Source organism: Aquarana catesbeiana, linkage group LG03, assembly GCF_042186555.1.
Source record: "Aquarana catesbeiana isolate 2022-GZ linkage group LG03, ASM4218655v1, whole genome shotgun sequence".
NCBI classification, from domain to species: Eukaryota; Metazoa; Chordata; class Amphibia; order Anura; family Ranidae; genus Aquarana; species Aquarana catesbeiana.
Genome location: NC_133326.1, coordinates 205,242,609 through 205,259,109, shown reverse-complemented (window position 1 = coordinate 205,259,109; position 16,501 = coordinate 205,242,609). Strand labels below are relative to the sequence as shown.

General features: G+C 41.1%; 1 protein-coding gene across 3 annotated transcripts in view; it reads right to left on the bottom strand.

The window, feature by feature from the left end:
* Positions 1 to 15,147, bottom strand: part of TAFA5 (TAFA chemokine like family member 5) — an 805,723-nt gene extending 790,576 nt beyond the window's left edge. The window contains exon 1 of one of the 3 annotated variants that reach the window (XR_012242834.1): positions 13,948 to 15,147. Coding sequence is in view for 2 of the 3 variants with exons in the window: in XM_073619719.1 (XP_073475820.1) it covers positions 13,948 to 14,185 (238 nt within the window). In the remaining variant the exon portion in view is untranslated. The remainder of the gene's footprint in view (positions 1 to 13,947) is intronic. The other 2 variants (XM_073619719.1, XM_073619720.1) reach the window with 2 other exon arrangements.
* Positions 15,148 to 16,501: the final 1,354 nt, after the last annotated feature.

Genomic DNA, 16,501 nt, shown 5'->3' with positions numbered 1-16,501 from the left:
TAACTGCTGCTTTGTTTGGACAGCTTGGACTCTTAAAGTGGATGGAAACCCGATTCATGAAATTTGAGCTAGGCACAAATATCTGCAGTGTTTTCTCATCTCTCTTCAAAGCACTATGTCCTGTAGCTGTCTCCTGCTCCGTTCTTCTATTATCAGTCTGATAACTCCTGACAAGTTCCCTGTCACATATGATAAAATCAGGCTGAGTTTTGTGTTGGGGAGGATGCTATAAATAAATTAGCAGAGCCCTGAACTATTCAATGATCAGCTCTGAAAGTTTCTACCTATGAGGAGAGGGGGTGTGTGCCTTTCCTCCAATCAGCTGTCTTGGCTGTATGCCCAGGCTTCACTGCAGTGCTGAAAAGGAAGAGAAAATCTCCTAACACGATCTGAACTTTCTAGAGAATATATAAAGCTGAAGACAGCAGGTATACATGTAAAACTTATGTAAGGGGATTTGTTTCATCCCTGTGTATCATCTGAGGCTGTTCACTTCACTGGGTAAATGTGAGGGTTTACATCCACTTTAAAGTAAGAAGAAAAAAAAAAAGACTGGTTCTAAAGGCAGAAAGTTTTTTACCTTAAAGGAGAAGTACAGCCAAAACTTGTTTGGCTGTACTTCTCCTGTGGATCACAGGAATGTAGTTCCTTCTGCACTTGGCTGAAGTCACAGTGCCAGTCCAGGCTCAGGCAAGATCATGACATTGAAGTTAGGAATCGTCCACATGCCTGGGCCAGCACCTGGCTCAGCCTCTTAGCGAACTGCTGAGAGCCTGAGCCTGCCTTTCCCGCCCCCTCTGCCTCCACAGCTCAGTGCTCCAATGAGCGACGGGGGGAATGAGCAGACCGTAGTGACTGACAGTCATCAGCTCTCTGCTCAGAGAGCCCTGAGAACTGAGAGATTGGTGGTGTTTGATCACTCAGTTCTCAGTGTTAGAGTCGGCGGGGGAAAGTCACCTAGGTAAGTATGATTCTGAAAAAAAAAACCTCCATACTTCTCTTTTAATGCATTCTCTGCATTAGGGTAAAAAACCTTATGCAAACAGTGCCCCCCACAACCTCCCCCCTCCTCCTTATACATATCTTATGCTTTTCAAGCCACAGCAAACATGTGCTCATTCTGGCAGGTGCATGTGTGCTGAGAGTGCACTCTTAGAACACTGAGTAAGCTGTCACCATTCACCAACAGCTCTTTGTCACAGCTTTTACTTTTAATGGCAGCCAGCAGGATGGGCTCCTAATCATGTGACTGCTGTAAGAGCCATTCACAGTGTTCACACGATACAGAAGCCACGCTGGTTCCTGGGCAATAAAACCCACTGAAAGGGCTGCTGGGAGGAGGCATTAAGGGGTTAAAGTACAAACTGTTATATTACATTTGACCCTTTAACTCTAAGTAAACACAGTTGCAAAGATTGGGTTAAATCTTTAAAGGTGGTTACATTTGTAATTATGTGTGTCAAAAGCAGCTTATGGCTTGAACTATGTGATAGCAGAGGGTCACAACTGTATACAGTGCTGGAAATAGCTAATATTTCTTATTTAGGTATGTTGCAGTTTACTCTACATCTCTAATGTTTCCTGAAATTAATAGCGGAAAAATTTCACAGCATGAGAAAAAAAAAATGCACATGTAACAAACTAATCTGAACCCTATCATCCTAAATCTGCACAAAATTGTGTTTCAAATTTAATGGAGTGTAATAGTAAATCAGATATACCTCAAGTACATCTAAACCTAAACGCTTAGGCCAAATATGTTGTTACACATGTTTCCATAATGGGGCAGAATGCGATTGCCCACAGAAAACTCAGCAGGGTTCCCTGCGAATAGCTGCAGGCAGGAAACCCCATTCAAAACAATGGGAGGCTAACAGCCCCCCCTAGTTTTTTGTGGCTGTTCCCATGTAATGGGCATTAAGCAATTACCTGCAGATGAGCGGCCCTGACTACAGTCTACAGTATTGTTTTTGCACACTGCTGAATTAGACTACATGCAGCTGCCAACACCCAAAGGCACAATCTGCCATATCGCAGTACAATTGTGATATTTATTAACTGCTGGGGGGTGCACAAATTCATAGGAATCTCATGCAAAGAGTCTACAGGGTGTGCACGGGTACACATGTATTTGTTTCTAACAAATAATGGAATCCTGTTACGCTTAGCCTCGGGCCACACCGAATGCGGCTTTGAAGTCGTGCAACTTCAGTGCGATTTCATAACCACCGGTCAGTGCGATTTTATGTGCGGCTTGCTGACATCTGTGCAACCTAAAGAGGAGTTCCACCCAGGGGGGCCGTCAAATAAAAAAAAAATTAAAAGTCAGCAGCTACAAATACTGCAGCTGCTGACTTTTAATTGGACACTTACCTGTCCCTGGGTCCAGCGATGCGGGGGATCGAAGCCCCGCTCGTCCCCCCCCCCTCCGCTCGTCGGCATTTCAACTGTGGGCGCCGAGCTGTGGCTTCACAGCCTGGCACCCACTGCGCATGCGTGAGCGGCGCCGCGCGCCGTGATTGGACGCTCAATTACCTGGGACCTGTAATGGGTCCCAGATGATTGACAGGAGGGAGGGAGCAGAGCGGAGCCTTTCCTGTGCCTGGGGGGAAGTGATGTCACCAGCCCAGGCAAAGGAACAGGCAGACTACGAGGGACCACCTAGCAACAGGCATTTAGAGGTAATAAAAAAAAAAAAAATATCCAAATGTTTTTTTGTTTTTTTTTTAGAATTTTTACAGGTATTTTTGTTTTTTGGGTGGAACCCCACTTTAATATACAGATGTCAATGCAAGTCACACATGAAATTGACAAAAATACCGCAGGACCCTTTTCAAAGGCAGTGCAAGTCAGAGTTGCACCAATTTGAACAGTTCCATAGTCAGAAATAGGGTGCTACTTGTCATGCCATTTTGATCAGTCAAATCGCATGAAAAGTTGCACCGATCTGAACAGGGGCTTATGGTATATTTTTGTGAGAGTTTCTTTCTACTTCAATTATTAATAACTGTAAACATGTAGTGCTAGTTAAAATAAATGTTAGAAAAGACATCTGAAGGAGAACTGGAGTTTCAAACAGTTAAATTGCTTTGCAGATTAAAAGACGCTATATCAAGGGAACATCAAGGGTGATCCGATGTATTCAATAAGATGAATCTTCCTCATCTGAAAATCTGTATAATGGAACACTTGCAAAAGTTAAAAGTGCCAAAATAATTTCTATACCCCATTTGCCAGACTAATAGAGGGTAGTGATTTCCTTTTAACAAATGATCATGGGTTGCACCTCATTATGCAGTATGAAGTTCATTTCAGCTGTTATACTAGCAAAGAGTTTGATTTCAGGATAACTTGAAAGATTACTAAGGTATCAAAGGAGTTGTTTACCATCTCAATATAAACAGCTCAGTGGGGTAGCTCAATGTTGTTTAAGAGTTTATTCTCCATATTCATTCTGTAGGTGATTATGAGAAACACTTTTGCCACAAATCATAGCATTCTGGGAAACTAACATTTTATCACATACATCTGATAAGAATGCTATTCTCCAAAATCTTCTGCATTTGTGAGATCTCTAATAATATATAATAATGAATAAACCCATAGTAGGAAATAAGCTCTTGATATGCATGAAGTATATGCCTTTATTTATTGCTGGTCTGTTGAGCCACACCCTTAATCCCGCAGTGGGCACCCTGGCACTTTATGTACACTTTTTGCACACAGACATTATAATTTACTGATGTTTATATGCAGGATCTTGCTGGCATAGCCTGTTAGAAAGATCATCAGTAAAAACGCAAGTTCTGTTCTGTATAGACATTGCGTATACATATTTACGAGTGCCTAAACTCTCATATGTGTATACACATATAAAACTCTTCTGTTTCAATCTTAACATATACGCCTATATAAATTTGCATATACACTGCATTACAGATCTTTACGGAGCTGTATGCATGGTCCCATAGACAACAATGCGCCTGTGTTCAGATCCACAAACAAATGCAGAGTTTTGTTCATCCGTGTGCAAGCGGCCTATGGAAGAGTCCCAGGAAAGTAAATACGCAGGGGACCTCTTATAGAAGACAAAAGGAGCAGCAAATCCTGACAGATACTTGAAGTAAAAGGTGCAAGGGCAGGTAATTACTAAGAAAAGGTAGTACAGTACATGAAATCCTACAAAAAAGCGTGGTCTAATTACCCTGAATTACTACCGTATTTATCGGCATAAAACACGCACAGGCATATAACACGCACCTTCATTTTAGGAGGGAAGTTTTGGGGAAAAAATGTAAATTTTAAATAAAGAACTTTGAAGCAAAATAAGAGTCAGTGCCCATCAACGCAGCCTCACCATTGCCAATCTGCAGCCTCACCATTGCCCAGCAATGCAGCCTGATCAATGCCCATATGCAGCCTCAACTCAGATTACTGCTTCCTCGGAGGGGACAGAGAGGGGGGTGGGACGAACGTTGTCAGATTACATACAGCAAGAATCTCCTGTTTAATCAGCGGCCTCTTTAATACAAAGTCCCGCCTCCTATGATAGACAGAACACTGGTCCATTGCCGGCCCAGGAGAAGGGACTTCCTATTACAGAGGCCATTGAGTAAACAGGAGATTCTCGCTGTATGTAATCTGATGGCGCTCGTCCCACCCCCCTCCCGGTTCCCTCCTAGGCAGCCCAAATTGCAGTATCGGCATATAACATGCACACGATTTTCAGGGTGAAAAGGTGCATGTTATATGCCAATAAATACAGTATTTAGATGGAATATGTGATTGTGTATGTAATCATGTACCCTTAGAGGCCTTTATGTATAAAATACATGTTAACAAGACATTTTTTTCTTGCCCATAGCACATCTTTTCATTTTTAACTTTGGACTGTTGAAATAACAGTTTAACGTTCAATGGTTGCTATTGACAACAGATATTAGCATCCACAGAATACTAAACTAGAACCTTTAAAAAGTGTTACACATCTCTAACTAAACTTCAGTAAAACACAATTCCTTAATGTTGAACTCCAGGGAGCTATGAACACACCATTATCCTGCTAGCGACTCTCTGAAATCACCAGTTGTATTTTACTGACAGCTACTAAAAAAAAACTTAGTGTTAGCCAATCATGCTCTACTGCACCTCATAGTACTGTGCATCTAACACTGATAGTAGGAGAGAGCAGAGTGATATCTTCATCAGCATGCTGCTACTACTTAACTGTCCAATTAAATCTGGGGTGGATCTTAGACTAGGCTGTATTACTACATTGTGGTAGAGTCTGTAGTGGGGAGATAGGAAGCGTCGGACCTAGGTGAGCTTTATTCAAGAAGTTCTTAGAATACAAGACTGGCTGAAAAAAAAATCACACATTCATTGGCAAACCATTCCTATAAATGTATTTCAACTGCATTTGGCTATTTGCTGGGAGTTCAGCTTAAAATGTACTGCATTGTATGGTCTGGTATGACTTTAACTAGTTTATAAATACCTATCACCTTCTGCACTTCTGTACTGTCGTTTGGTTAAATCTTTGAGACACTGCTGCAAATAGGTCAGTCCACATTCTCTGTTAACTTATAGATAATTGTTTAAAAACAGCGGAAGTTGCATAAATACTGTAATCCAGGCCTGTCCTAAAATGGTCAAATTTGATTTTCTACTGTTTCAATGTGAATATTAACAGCTTACAATATAGCATTATTTATTGACTAATGTAATGAAGGTTACAATGTTGCACACAATGTTGCAAATGCTCTATTGGAGATGTAAAAACTGTTATCTTTAAGTTTGCTGTAAGTCTGATCAATACTAAATATTGGACACTTGATTACATTTTTCCTGGAAGACCTTGCATAGTGTGTTCAGGAAACAGAAATGAATTAGATGTAATTACAAAATCACAAAATGATCAACCTATTAGTACCTAATGGATGTGACAATGCAATGTACCCTCTGGAGATCACATATAAACACACTTATTGGTAGCTGTTCAGGCCTTTACACTAATATATATCCATACTTTTTTTCATTTCCTGAAAATCCTGGACAGTTGCGTTTCTGTTCACTGCTTACTATATACATTTACATATACAGAAATAACTGTTTACTAAGTAAATAACTGTGCCCAATTAACTGTCAGAGTACAATTAATTAATGAGACATGAAATATATGGACTTATCAGCAGTGGCAGGACAAGGTTCTCTGGCACCCAGGGAGAAGATGCCAAAGTGTCCCCCCCGACACACTCCTTCTCAAACTGAGACTAGCACATACTGTGATGAGGGCAGTGTAGGGGGCAAAATGACAGCCACTTTCCTTTGGTCACCTGCTAACCACACATGGAAATTTACAGCAAATGTAACCAGATATCAATCAGAAAAATTGGCAAAGGGCAAACTTTCACTAATGGTTGCTATCAAAACAATTAAACATTCCGAACTGGTGGCAAGATTCCTTAACTCAATTAATTGTTTTTTTTTTAAATAAAAGCTGATTATATATAGATGAAATTGACTAAAATTGCTATATGTATAACCAGCATTAGCAAAATGCCACCTTACTGTATGCTCTACGGACAGTTGAATAGGCTGGAGGTTTTATGACATAGTAAAACCAGCACCAGTGTGAGCTAAAGACAAGCATGCTATAACAGATCCAAGTTTTAATTAACATTTTGATAACCATCTGGGAACTAACTGCATTTTATCTTTTTAAATAAGAGCTCAAAAATCATAATCTGATACCAAGCATTGTGAAATTATTTGCAAATGATATATAGGCTTTTTTGTTAGCTTTATGTATCTTTAATGCAGAACCAAAAAAATAAACACACGAACAGACACAAATGGAAAATGTAAAACAAAAATTAAATGGAACCCTGGCTCTCCAGGTGTAATCTGCAGTTTGTGGAAAATGATGGGGTTGGGCTCTCAGCTGTTCATGCTCTATGTATTGAGTGTGGCTGTCATCACTGTTGAATGACACCGGCTTTACAGTCTAACCTTGCAGCTTACACTTGGAGCGCCTCTGCACTGGCATAATATGTGCAGCCAGGCTGTTAGTTTGACAGCCGAATCCTAAAGAGTGCTCATAGCCCTGGCTACACCCCACCACCATCACAGCACACAAAGTAGAAGAATTTCCTGCCTCTGCATTGTCCATGCCCTGTCTAGCAGTACAATCTTGCACAGTGGGGTTGATTTACTAAAGGAATAAAGAATTTTCACTTTGCAAAACAAGCTACCTCTACCTAATTCAGCCAGGCATGCAGAATTAAAATCAAGGTATATTTTTAATACACTTGACAAGATTAGATATTCAAAATGAACATAGCTTCACCCTATTTGCTAAACTGAATGAACATTCCCTGCGCTAAGTGATACCAGTTTGTTTTTTCTATTTGCTGCTTTAATAGATCAACCCAAATGTTTTGTTTTTGTTTTTTTCCTTCCAGTGTGCCTTACACCTGCTTTTATCAGCACATTTGACCTATATATCTGAAAAAAACTGTATACGTAAACAAATGTTACACTGTATGTTATAGATGTATAGTTCCCTCTATAATTGTATCGGAGAGTGTTAGGCAGATAAAAATGATCACATGTTATCATGACACTGTAGTAATTTAATTTACTGACAGAGATTATGGTCATTGTCATTCAATGCTCCTAGTACTACAAAAAAAAAAAAAAAAAAAAAAAATCTTGTATAACATTAGAATAGTTTCCAGTAGAGTAATTTGAGTAAATGCATCTGTATCAACATATATAACATTGCAAATTTTACAACTGGAAAGAGGGGCAGAATTGTACATGTGACATGTCATGGAAAATGTAAATGTCAGCCCCTATACACTGCAAGTAAGGTTTTGGTAGTCTTTTGAATTTGAAAGACTGTCATGCCTTCAAAGACCTACACTATAAATAGCCTGCACAACAGACAAGGTATATATTATATATATATATATATATATATATATATATATATATATATATATACACACAGGCACACACTTTCCCCAGTCATTATGTTTGTTTGTTATATCTCTGAGAAGGACCACATATTCTCAGAATTCTTAGTGAGACATAGTTCGTCAAAATAGCTAGGTACGCGAATTAACTTAAATTTTTTTAAAGACTACCTGCATTATAATCGACAGCCAGGAGAGCAGTCTAAAAGCTAACTAACACCTTCTTAACCCTCCCAATAAAATGTGCAATGTCACTTTACATTCTGGAGTTGGGTTACAGGCTTGAGAAGTCATTCATATGGCCAATTATGGTAATAGTCGATGGTGTAAATGTGAAATTGCTTCCCTGTAACATGTGAGCATCAAACACCTGTCATGTAATCTCATCAGACACTAAACAAAGGCTATGCCCTCTCATTAAACTGCAGTCAACAGCAAAGAAGTAACTAATGAGGATGTGATTGCAATAGAAGAATAAATGAACAAATCAGAAAATAACTCATCTTTCTACAACAAAGCTGGCAACCATGTCCACTTTAATGGCAGCATGAGTTAATACAGCATTAAAAGAATATGTGCATGCTCGTATTAGATATAGCATTGAAAGTCACATATTTTACAAAGTAGTCTTTCAGAAAATAGAAGTGCAAATGAAATAAGTCTAACCTTCATAGTGATCTGTGAATTTGCTAAAGTACACTTTAGCCATAACATTTAGTTATGCTTTCTTAAGGAAAGAATGATTAGAAAAACACTGTATAACTTCAGCACATGATAATGGATGGGTATATAAAAGGTGCAAATCCTTGCATACCAGCTGCTGTCACGTGGTGTTTAATAAATCAGTCTATAACTAGTCACAGCCTACAATACTGCACAATTATCAGATTTACAGAATGTTTTCAAAAGTAACATAATTACTTCTGATTATTATGTCCTTTCAGAAACACATTTTACGTTGCTATATGAACTGTTTTGGTAACCACAGCATCACATAAAAGATATCACATAAAACTAACCAAATAAAAACAAAGCTGCATATATTGAAAATGAACTGGAATTAAGCAATAACTACCAGCCCTGGTTGATAAATGGACATTGAGCATTCTCAGTGGAAGTACTTATCATGTAGTATCTATCATAGAGATCAATACCATCTATCCAGTTTTATATGATAAAATCTACCTAATATAATACAACATGCTGTGTAAGGCATTAAAACATTGTCAGCTTATCAAACTGTCCCCAACTTTCCTTCTGTTCTGAAGCTTATAAAGCTTATAAAATATAATAGGAATGTTGCAGTGTCATCAAATAGCTAACATCAATAAATACCATTATACAAAAAAAAAACAAAAACCTGGCACGTCTTTACAGTGGGTTTAAACTGGGGAAAACTTAGGACCAACTAGTTAAAGAAAAGCTACTAACAGCTGCTATATTTGTTAAGAGTAATGCGCCATTAAACTAACTTATAATGTAACTTTCTTTATACAACAAAGACTTAGAAATCTTGAATATATTAACATACGTCAAGATAATGGCAATAGAGTTTATTTTGGTGAGTAAACACCTCAGTTCTGATCTTTCTGCAGTGTATCCCTTGTAAGCAGGCTTCAACACATAATTAGTCACGCATCATATGTTAATCAAGAAGCATTCATTAAAAATAAAGCAGCAGAAGGAGACACATCCAACAGTGTTGTGCTTTTTTTCTACATAATAATCCAATTCTTGAACAACAGAAACCAAGACAATTTTTGTGCTACAAAATGATTGCAGTATACAGACAAGTGCACAAAAGTTAATAACAAAACAACACGTGGTATATAATTAAATTATCGGCATAGTCTCCAAACATCTTCTGAACATGTTGCTCAAAATAAACTAGATAAAGAAAAAAAAAAACATTTGACAACAAAGCCATACAACTAATGGACTTGAAGATGTGTGTCATATTTTCTGCCATTAGCTACCAGAGTACTTTTATTTAATAGAGATATTTCAAGGCAGGGACATCAAACACAAAGGACCTGGTGAGAATGTCCTGCTCAGTGGCAGCACTGCAAAACTCACAATCTTACAAGTACACGTCTGCTCAAAAGAACATTGAGAAGATTTACATCAGTATTTTCAATTACAGATGCTTCAATTCTTATTCTTGAATATAACTGAAATGCATCCTCTATGGTATTTGGCTGACATTATTCTTACATTATCACTATATTTCAAGTCTACAGGTAGGATGTAATGCTGAGAAAGATAATGACAGCTGTATCTCAGGCACGTATACCATGCTATTTATTTAGCCTTAAGAGAAAACCTTAAGACTAAACATGTTACAATGTTCTCTATAAAACATAGGCAGCCTTGGAATTGCAATTATAAATTACAATGCCCTTTCCCCAGTTCACAGTTCTATTCATCTTTTTGAAACATTGAGAGACAGATCGGACATAAGGGAACTGATTAGCCACAGGACGACCTGTATTTCAGTACAAAAGCGTAAGTGTGGAAAAATGGCACCCTGTGTCACCCATTCTTCACTTCCTGAAGAAAACATATTCATGAAAATGGGCATTTAAACAGCTTTTTCCCACTCATTTCAGAACAAGCCTTGATTGTATGCCCTGCTTATACCCAAGCAATGTTATCACCCAGTCAACTTAATTACCAAACAAGCCTCAATGATTGTGTGTTTCAAAAAGAAAAAAAAAAAGCATACAGGCCTTACCCTACTAAAAGTCGGGTATAACATGTAGAGGGTTAAGCAAAATTGCACACTGACAGCCATTTAACTTCCTAGACACATGTGCTGCTTCTTTTAGGCATGGCATTTAATATTATTGAGATAGAGATGTAATGCATAAAGACCAATGAATTACCGGCTAGGAAGAGAACGTCCCTTTATCTGAAAGCATGGCTCTACATGTTTATGCCAAGTAAATGTTCTGGATTACTGTGTAATTTGGTGGAATAAAAACATTAGGCTTTAATTACTGTATTCATTTACATGCATTTCCAGACATTCTGCAAAATTTAATAATCAGATAAGTGGTTTTACATTAATGAAATGTAAGCAAAGTATGAATATTTACAAATATGATACCTTACAACAAAATAATACTGGCTCATTTATGTTGTAGTGAGAAGCTCATAATTCAGTTTGGTCTGCTAAGGTGTTAAGCAATAGAGACAATACTACTCTAAAGGAGAAGCAATTTCATATGCATGATGTGTTAAACAACAACTGCAATCATTAAACACATCATAAAGTCCACTGTACATTTCCCGTTAAAGCTGTAAGCAGACAAATGTCCTCTAAAAGTGCTATTGAAAAACAGATGCAATCCAGACTAAAATGGTGTCTGATCAGTGAAGAAAACTCTCCTCCAGAACTTTGCATATTGTCATTTTTCAAAGACCGCAATTTCAGCACCACAACAGTCATCCCCCCAGACAAGCAATGGGAAGCACATATGCAAAGGGGGAGCTTTTATTTCACAATGTATTGTTGGTGAACTGAAGACAGTAGAAGACTACACAAGAGCAGCCAGTCTCCGGAAAGAGGTTGCAGTGATCAGTCGATGGCAGTGAAAGTAGCCTATGTTAAGTGCAGCGTGGGAACGCTGTCTAATGGTGAAGCAGCAGAACAGCCCAACAAGGCTCTGTATGCAGCCTCCTCAGCTCATCATCATATTCTCTTCCCAGACACTTAACTAACCACCAGCACATTAACTGACACATTTTCATAGACGTCACTCTCCTCCAACGGACAAAAAAAAAAAAAATAGATATTATATATTTTATTTCAATTTGGCAATACACTGTGATCTCTTCTACACACATAAGATTCAATTTACACACCACAAATAACACACCACAAAAAAAGTGACAGTTATTGTCAGCGGGGTCCAGTGAGATTTCAAAATTGGCCACATGGCTAAAATAATGAACCTTCTCTTATCGCTAAAGCTTTGTGTGTTGAGCCTATAGTGACAGAAAATCACGTTCACAGGACAATAAAGCCATGAGCAATTTCCTCTGATGTTTGTTCAGAACATACCAGAATATCCGGACTTACATCAATATGCCCTGCTAATAAATACTGCTATAGCAACAGATGTGAGCTTTGTCATTCCTCGGTAGCAGCAGTCTTTATAGAAAAACTGTGATGCACCACAAGTAGCAAGCCAATAAAATAAACCCCACTACATGTATATTGGATTTTCTTCTTCCAAAAACACTAGATTGCATGCTAATAAGTGCAGTATATCCCAAGGCAACCCCCATGGCCCTGTCAAGTTTAGGTATTAATGCTCTAAACTGATGAAAGGTGAACGCCAACCGGTTGCTATGGGTTACAGCAACTGCTGTTCTAAGCCTGCTCTAAACTGATAAGAGGTGAAATCTGATTGGTTGCTATGGGTTACAGCACGTGCTGCCCTTAGCCTGCTCTAAACTGATGAGGTGAAATTTGAATGGTTGCTATGGGTTACAGCATTTGCTGTTTTTAGCCTGCTCTAAACTGATGAGAGGTGATATCTGACTGGTTGCTATAGGTGAGAACATCTGCTGATCTTAGCCTGCTCTAAACTGATGAGAGGTGACATCTAGCTGGTTGATACAGGTTACAGCATCTGCTGTTCTAGTCTGCTTTTAACTGATGAGAGGTGAAATCTAACTGGTTGCTATGGGTTACAGCATCTGCTGTTCTCAGCCTGCTCTAAACTGATGAGAGGTGAAATCTGGTTGCTATGGGTTACAGTATCTGCTGTTCTAGCCTGCTTTAAACTGATAAGAGGTGAAATCTGATGGGTTGCTGAGGGTAACAACATCTGCTGATCTAAAGCCTACTCTAAACCAATGAGAGGTAAAATTTGATTGGTTGCTATGGGTTACAGCATCTGCTGTTCTTAGCCTGTGCTACATGGATGAAAGGTGTAAGAGAAATAGTAGCTATGTTTAGCCTGCTCCAAACTGATGAAAATGAAAGTCTAATTGGTTGCTCTGGGTTACCACTTGCTTATAACATTATCATTACTATAGGAAGCAAACACATAATTAGCAAACTGGAGCAAAAAAAAAATCAATGACAGAGCTACACATGAGTTTTTGGATGCCTGGTCTCCATGGACCACGTTGCATTACCAGAGGTGGGAGAGCCTCCATAACTTTAGAGCTGGCTATGATGTAGAGCTGCTTTGAAAAGGCTGGAACCTATAATAATGATCACTAGGCAGTAAGCGAACGTGAACATTTACCACTGGGAGCCCAGAAAAGAAACGCGGCGCTCAATGCAGGTTACGTTTCAAGCTGCAGACTGGGCTCTATGTACATAAAGAGGAGATCATTTAACTCCTTTAACCTTTAGAACTGTGCATTTCCAGCAGAAAGACTTCACAGAGAAAAAAAAAAAATCCACCACCCCAAATTCCTTTGGGCGAGTTGCTGGGGCTCTATAGAACGGAGGTGGGCCCTCTGAGCGCTCCTCTTTGCCCTTTCCATAGAACTTTGGTGCCATCTATTGAAAACTTGCTGAATCAAAAAAAAGGGGGGGGGGGGGATGAGGGCACCTATTGATCTGGATTCCAAACAAGCCAGAGCCTCCGTCCTTAAGTCCCCCCTCTCCAACAGGCCATTTTTTTTTTTTTTTGGGGGGGGGGGGGGGTTTGGATCAAATAAAACCATTGATGGGCATTTATCTGGGCATGGCTGGCAGCTTAGGAAGCTTTAGTGGGCAAGCTGAAGTTGGCAGCCATCTGGTTTTTGGAAGATTTGAAGCACCTGGTCCTGAAGCCATGACCTGTTGGGGGTAGTTGATAGATCTGCCCCCCCCCCCCCCCCCATCCTCTGTTCCTAAGCTCACCTGCGGCTACAGAGTGTCTAGTGCTCAGCACTGCATTCCTCCTCCGCAGCCCACCCAGCACACACACACAGATACAGACAGACAGAGCTAGACATTTACCTTCTTTTAGGAAGTGCGAGTGGATGAGGAATAGGAGAAGACAGCAGATGGCCGCTCCTGCTAGTGCCCATAAAGCCTTCAGGAGCTGCATGTCGCTTCCCAAGTCAGCGAATAGGCAGAAAGTAAAGCGAGTGAACGGTCCCCGGCACACATGAAGGTCTCCCCGGCAGCGGCACACATATATGAGGGGCTCCCCAGCAACGGCACAAATCAAGGTCTCCCCGGCAGCGGCACACATATATGAGAGGCTCCCCAGCACACATATATATGAGAGGCTCCCCAGCACACATATATATAAGGGGCTCCCCAGCACACATATATATATAAGGGGCTCCCCGGCCGCCCTTAGCACAGCCTTCCTCGGGGCTCACACAGCGGCATGGTCAGGCGGCCCCCTCCATGAATCAGCTTTCTGTTCCTCAGAGTTGCGCAATAGACAGCGGCGGCCATGAATTAGAGCCCGGCGCCCATGGGCGCTCCTCGGGGGGTCAGGTGCACCGAGTCCGGCGGCTTCTTCTTCTTCCTCCTCTTCTTCTTCTTTACGTGTTGCTCTGCACCATGGTGAGGAGTGAGGAGTGAGTGAGGAGAGGCTCCCGCCCGCCCTGGGGATGAACGCTTTTCCTCCTCCTCCTTCTTCTTTTTTTTTATTTTCTCATTCCGATGCAATGCTCCATGGATGGAGGGAAGGATGGAGGGAAGGATGGAAGGAAGGAAGGGCTGAGGTCCGTGCAGTGCTGCAGCTTTGCAGGCTCCCTGTCTGCTGCTGATTGCGGGGGCTGCGCTGCCTCCTTTTTTTTCCCCCCTCCTGCTTCTTCTTTTTTTTTTTTTTTTTTCTGGGAGGAAATCTGACCTCCCTCGCTGCGTTTGCTGGATGGTAATAGAGGTGTACGTCTGTCAGTCCCGAGCCCGGTGCAACTTTCTCCGTGACGTCACAGTGCACCCCCCTTCTTTCCTCAGACCCCCCCCCCCACCTTCTTCTACACACTCTCTATCACGGGCGGGAGTTGCCCGTAGCAACCACGCGGCGGGTCCAATCAGTGTGCAGCACTGCTTAATGATGCGGGCCTGGCAAATGCACAGCTCGCCCTCTCCGCGGCTCGGTCATTAACACGCACGCTGCTCGGGTTGTCTTGGACACGTTGAAGAGAGAGCAGTGTGTTGTGTTCTAAGGGTGGCAGGAAGTTTCTCAGTGACGGTGCAGCTTCCCCGGGTCCTGCCAGGACTGCTGAGGGCCGGGGGTCTCCTGGAATATACTATCTCTATCTTTATCTATGTCATTATGGGGCTTCCCCAACAGAGTCACCTGCTGCAGAGGTCACCGCTCACACTCTACAGTCTCTGCTATGGTGGAGGAATTGCTTTTCCAATCCATAATCGATCCTTAGGCAACCACCTATTCGATTGTTATGCTACATTTCAATTAAAGTCCATTTTTTTTAATTCACTTTGTACTTTCACCCCCTTCCTGCCCAGGCCGATTTTCACCTTTGTCACACTTTGAATGACAATTGCGCGGTCATGCAACGCTGCACCCAAATGACATTTTAATCATATTTTTTAGACAGATAGAGCTTTCTTTTAGTGGCATTTAATCAACACTTGAGTTTTTTATTTTTTTGTTAAACAAATGAAAAAGAAACGAAAATTTTAGTTTCTGTTACAAAATTTTGTAAATAAGTAATTTTTCTCCTTCACTGACCGGCACTGATGAAGAGGCACTAATATGGAGCACTGAAGGGCACTGATAGGCAGCACAGATGGGCACTGATATGCAGCACTGAAGGGCACTGATAGGCGGCACTGATATTCAGCACACAGATGGGCGCTGATGAGGCAGCACTGATGGGCACTGATATGCAGCACTGAAGGGCACTGATATGCAGCACTGATAGGTGGCACTGATATGCAGCACTGATGGGCACTGATAGGTGGCACTGATATGCAGCACTGAAGGGCACTGATAGGCGGCACTCATATGCCGTACAGATGGGTACTGATAGGCTACACTGATGAGGTGGCACTGCTATGCAGCACTGATAGGCGGCACTGCTATGCAGCACTGATGGGCACTGATAGGCAGCACTGATGAGGAGGCACTGACAGGCATCACTAATGAACACTGAAAGACATCACTGATAGGCATTGATTGTTATCACTGATGGGCACTGATTGGTACCACTGGTGGGCACTGATTGGCATTAATGGTGTGCACAGGTGGGCATCGACAGGCATCGTTGATGGGACTGCACTGCTAATCAATGCACTGATTATCAGTGGAGACCCCCACTGTCAGGAGAGCTGCTTATCAGCTCTCCTCTACTCACGCGCTGTCAGCATGAGTAGAGGATTGCCGATAACTGGCACTTCCTATTTACACTGTGATTCGACACAGCTGATCACGTGGTAAAGAGCCTATGTCATAGGCTCTTTAACGTGATCGAAGATGTGGTGTTTTTTAAAAAACAAACATGTTATACTTACCTGCTCTGTGCAGTGGTTTTAAACAGACAGCACAGGTCCCCCACTGGTGCTACTGGCCCCTCCCTCCTGCCGA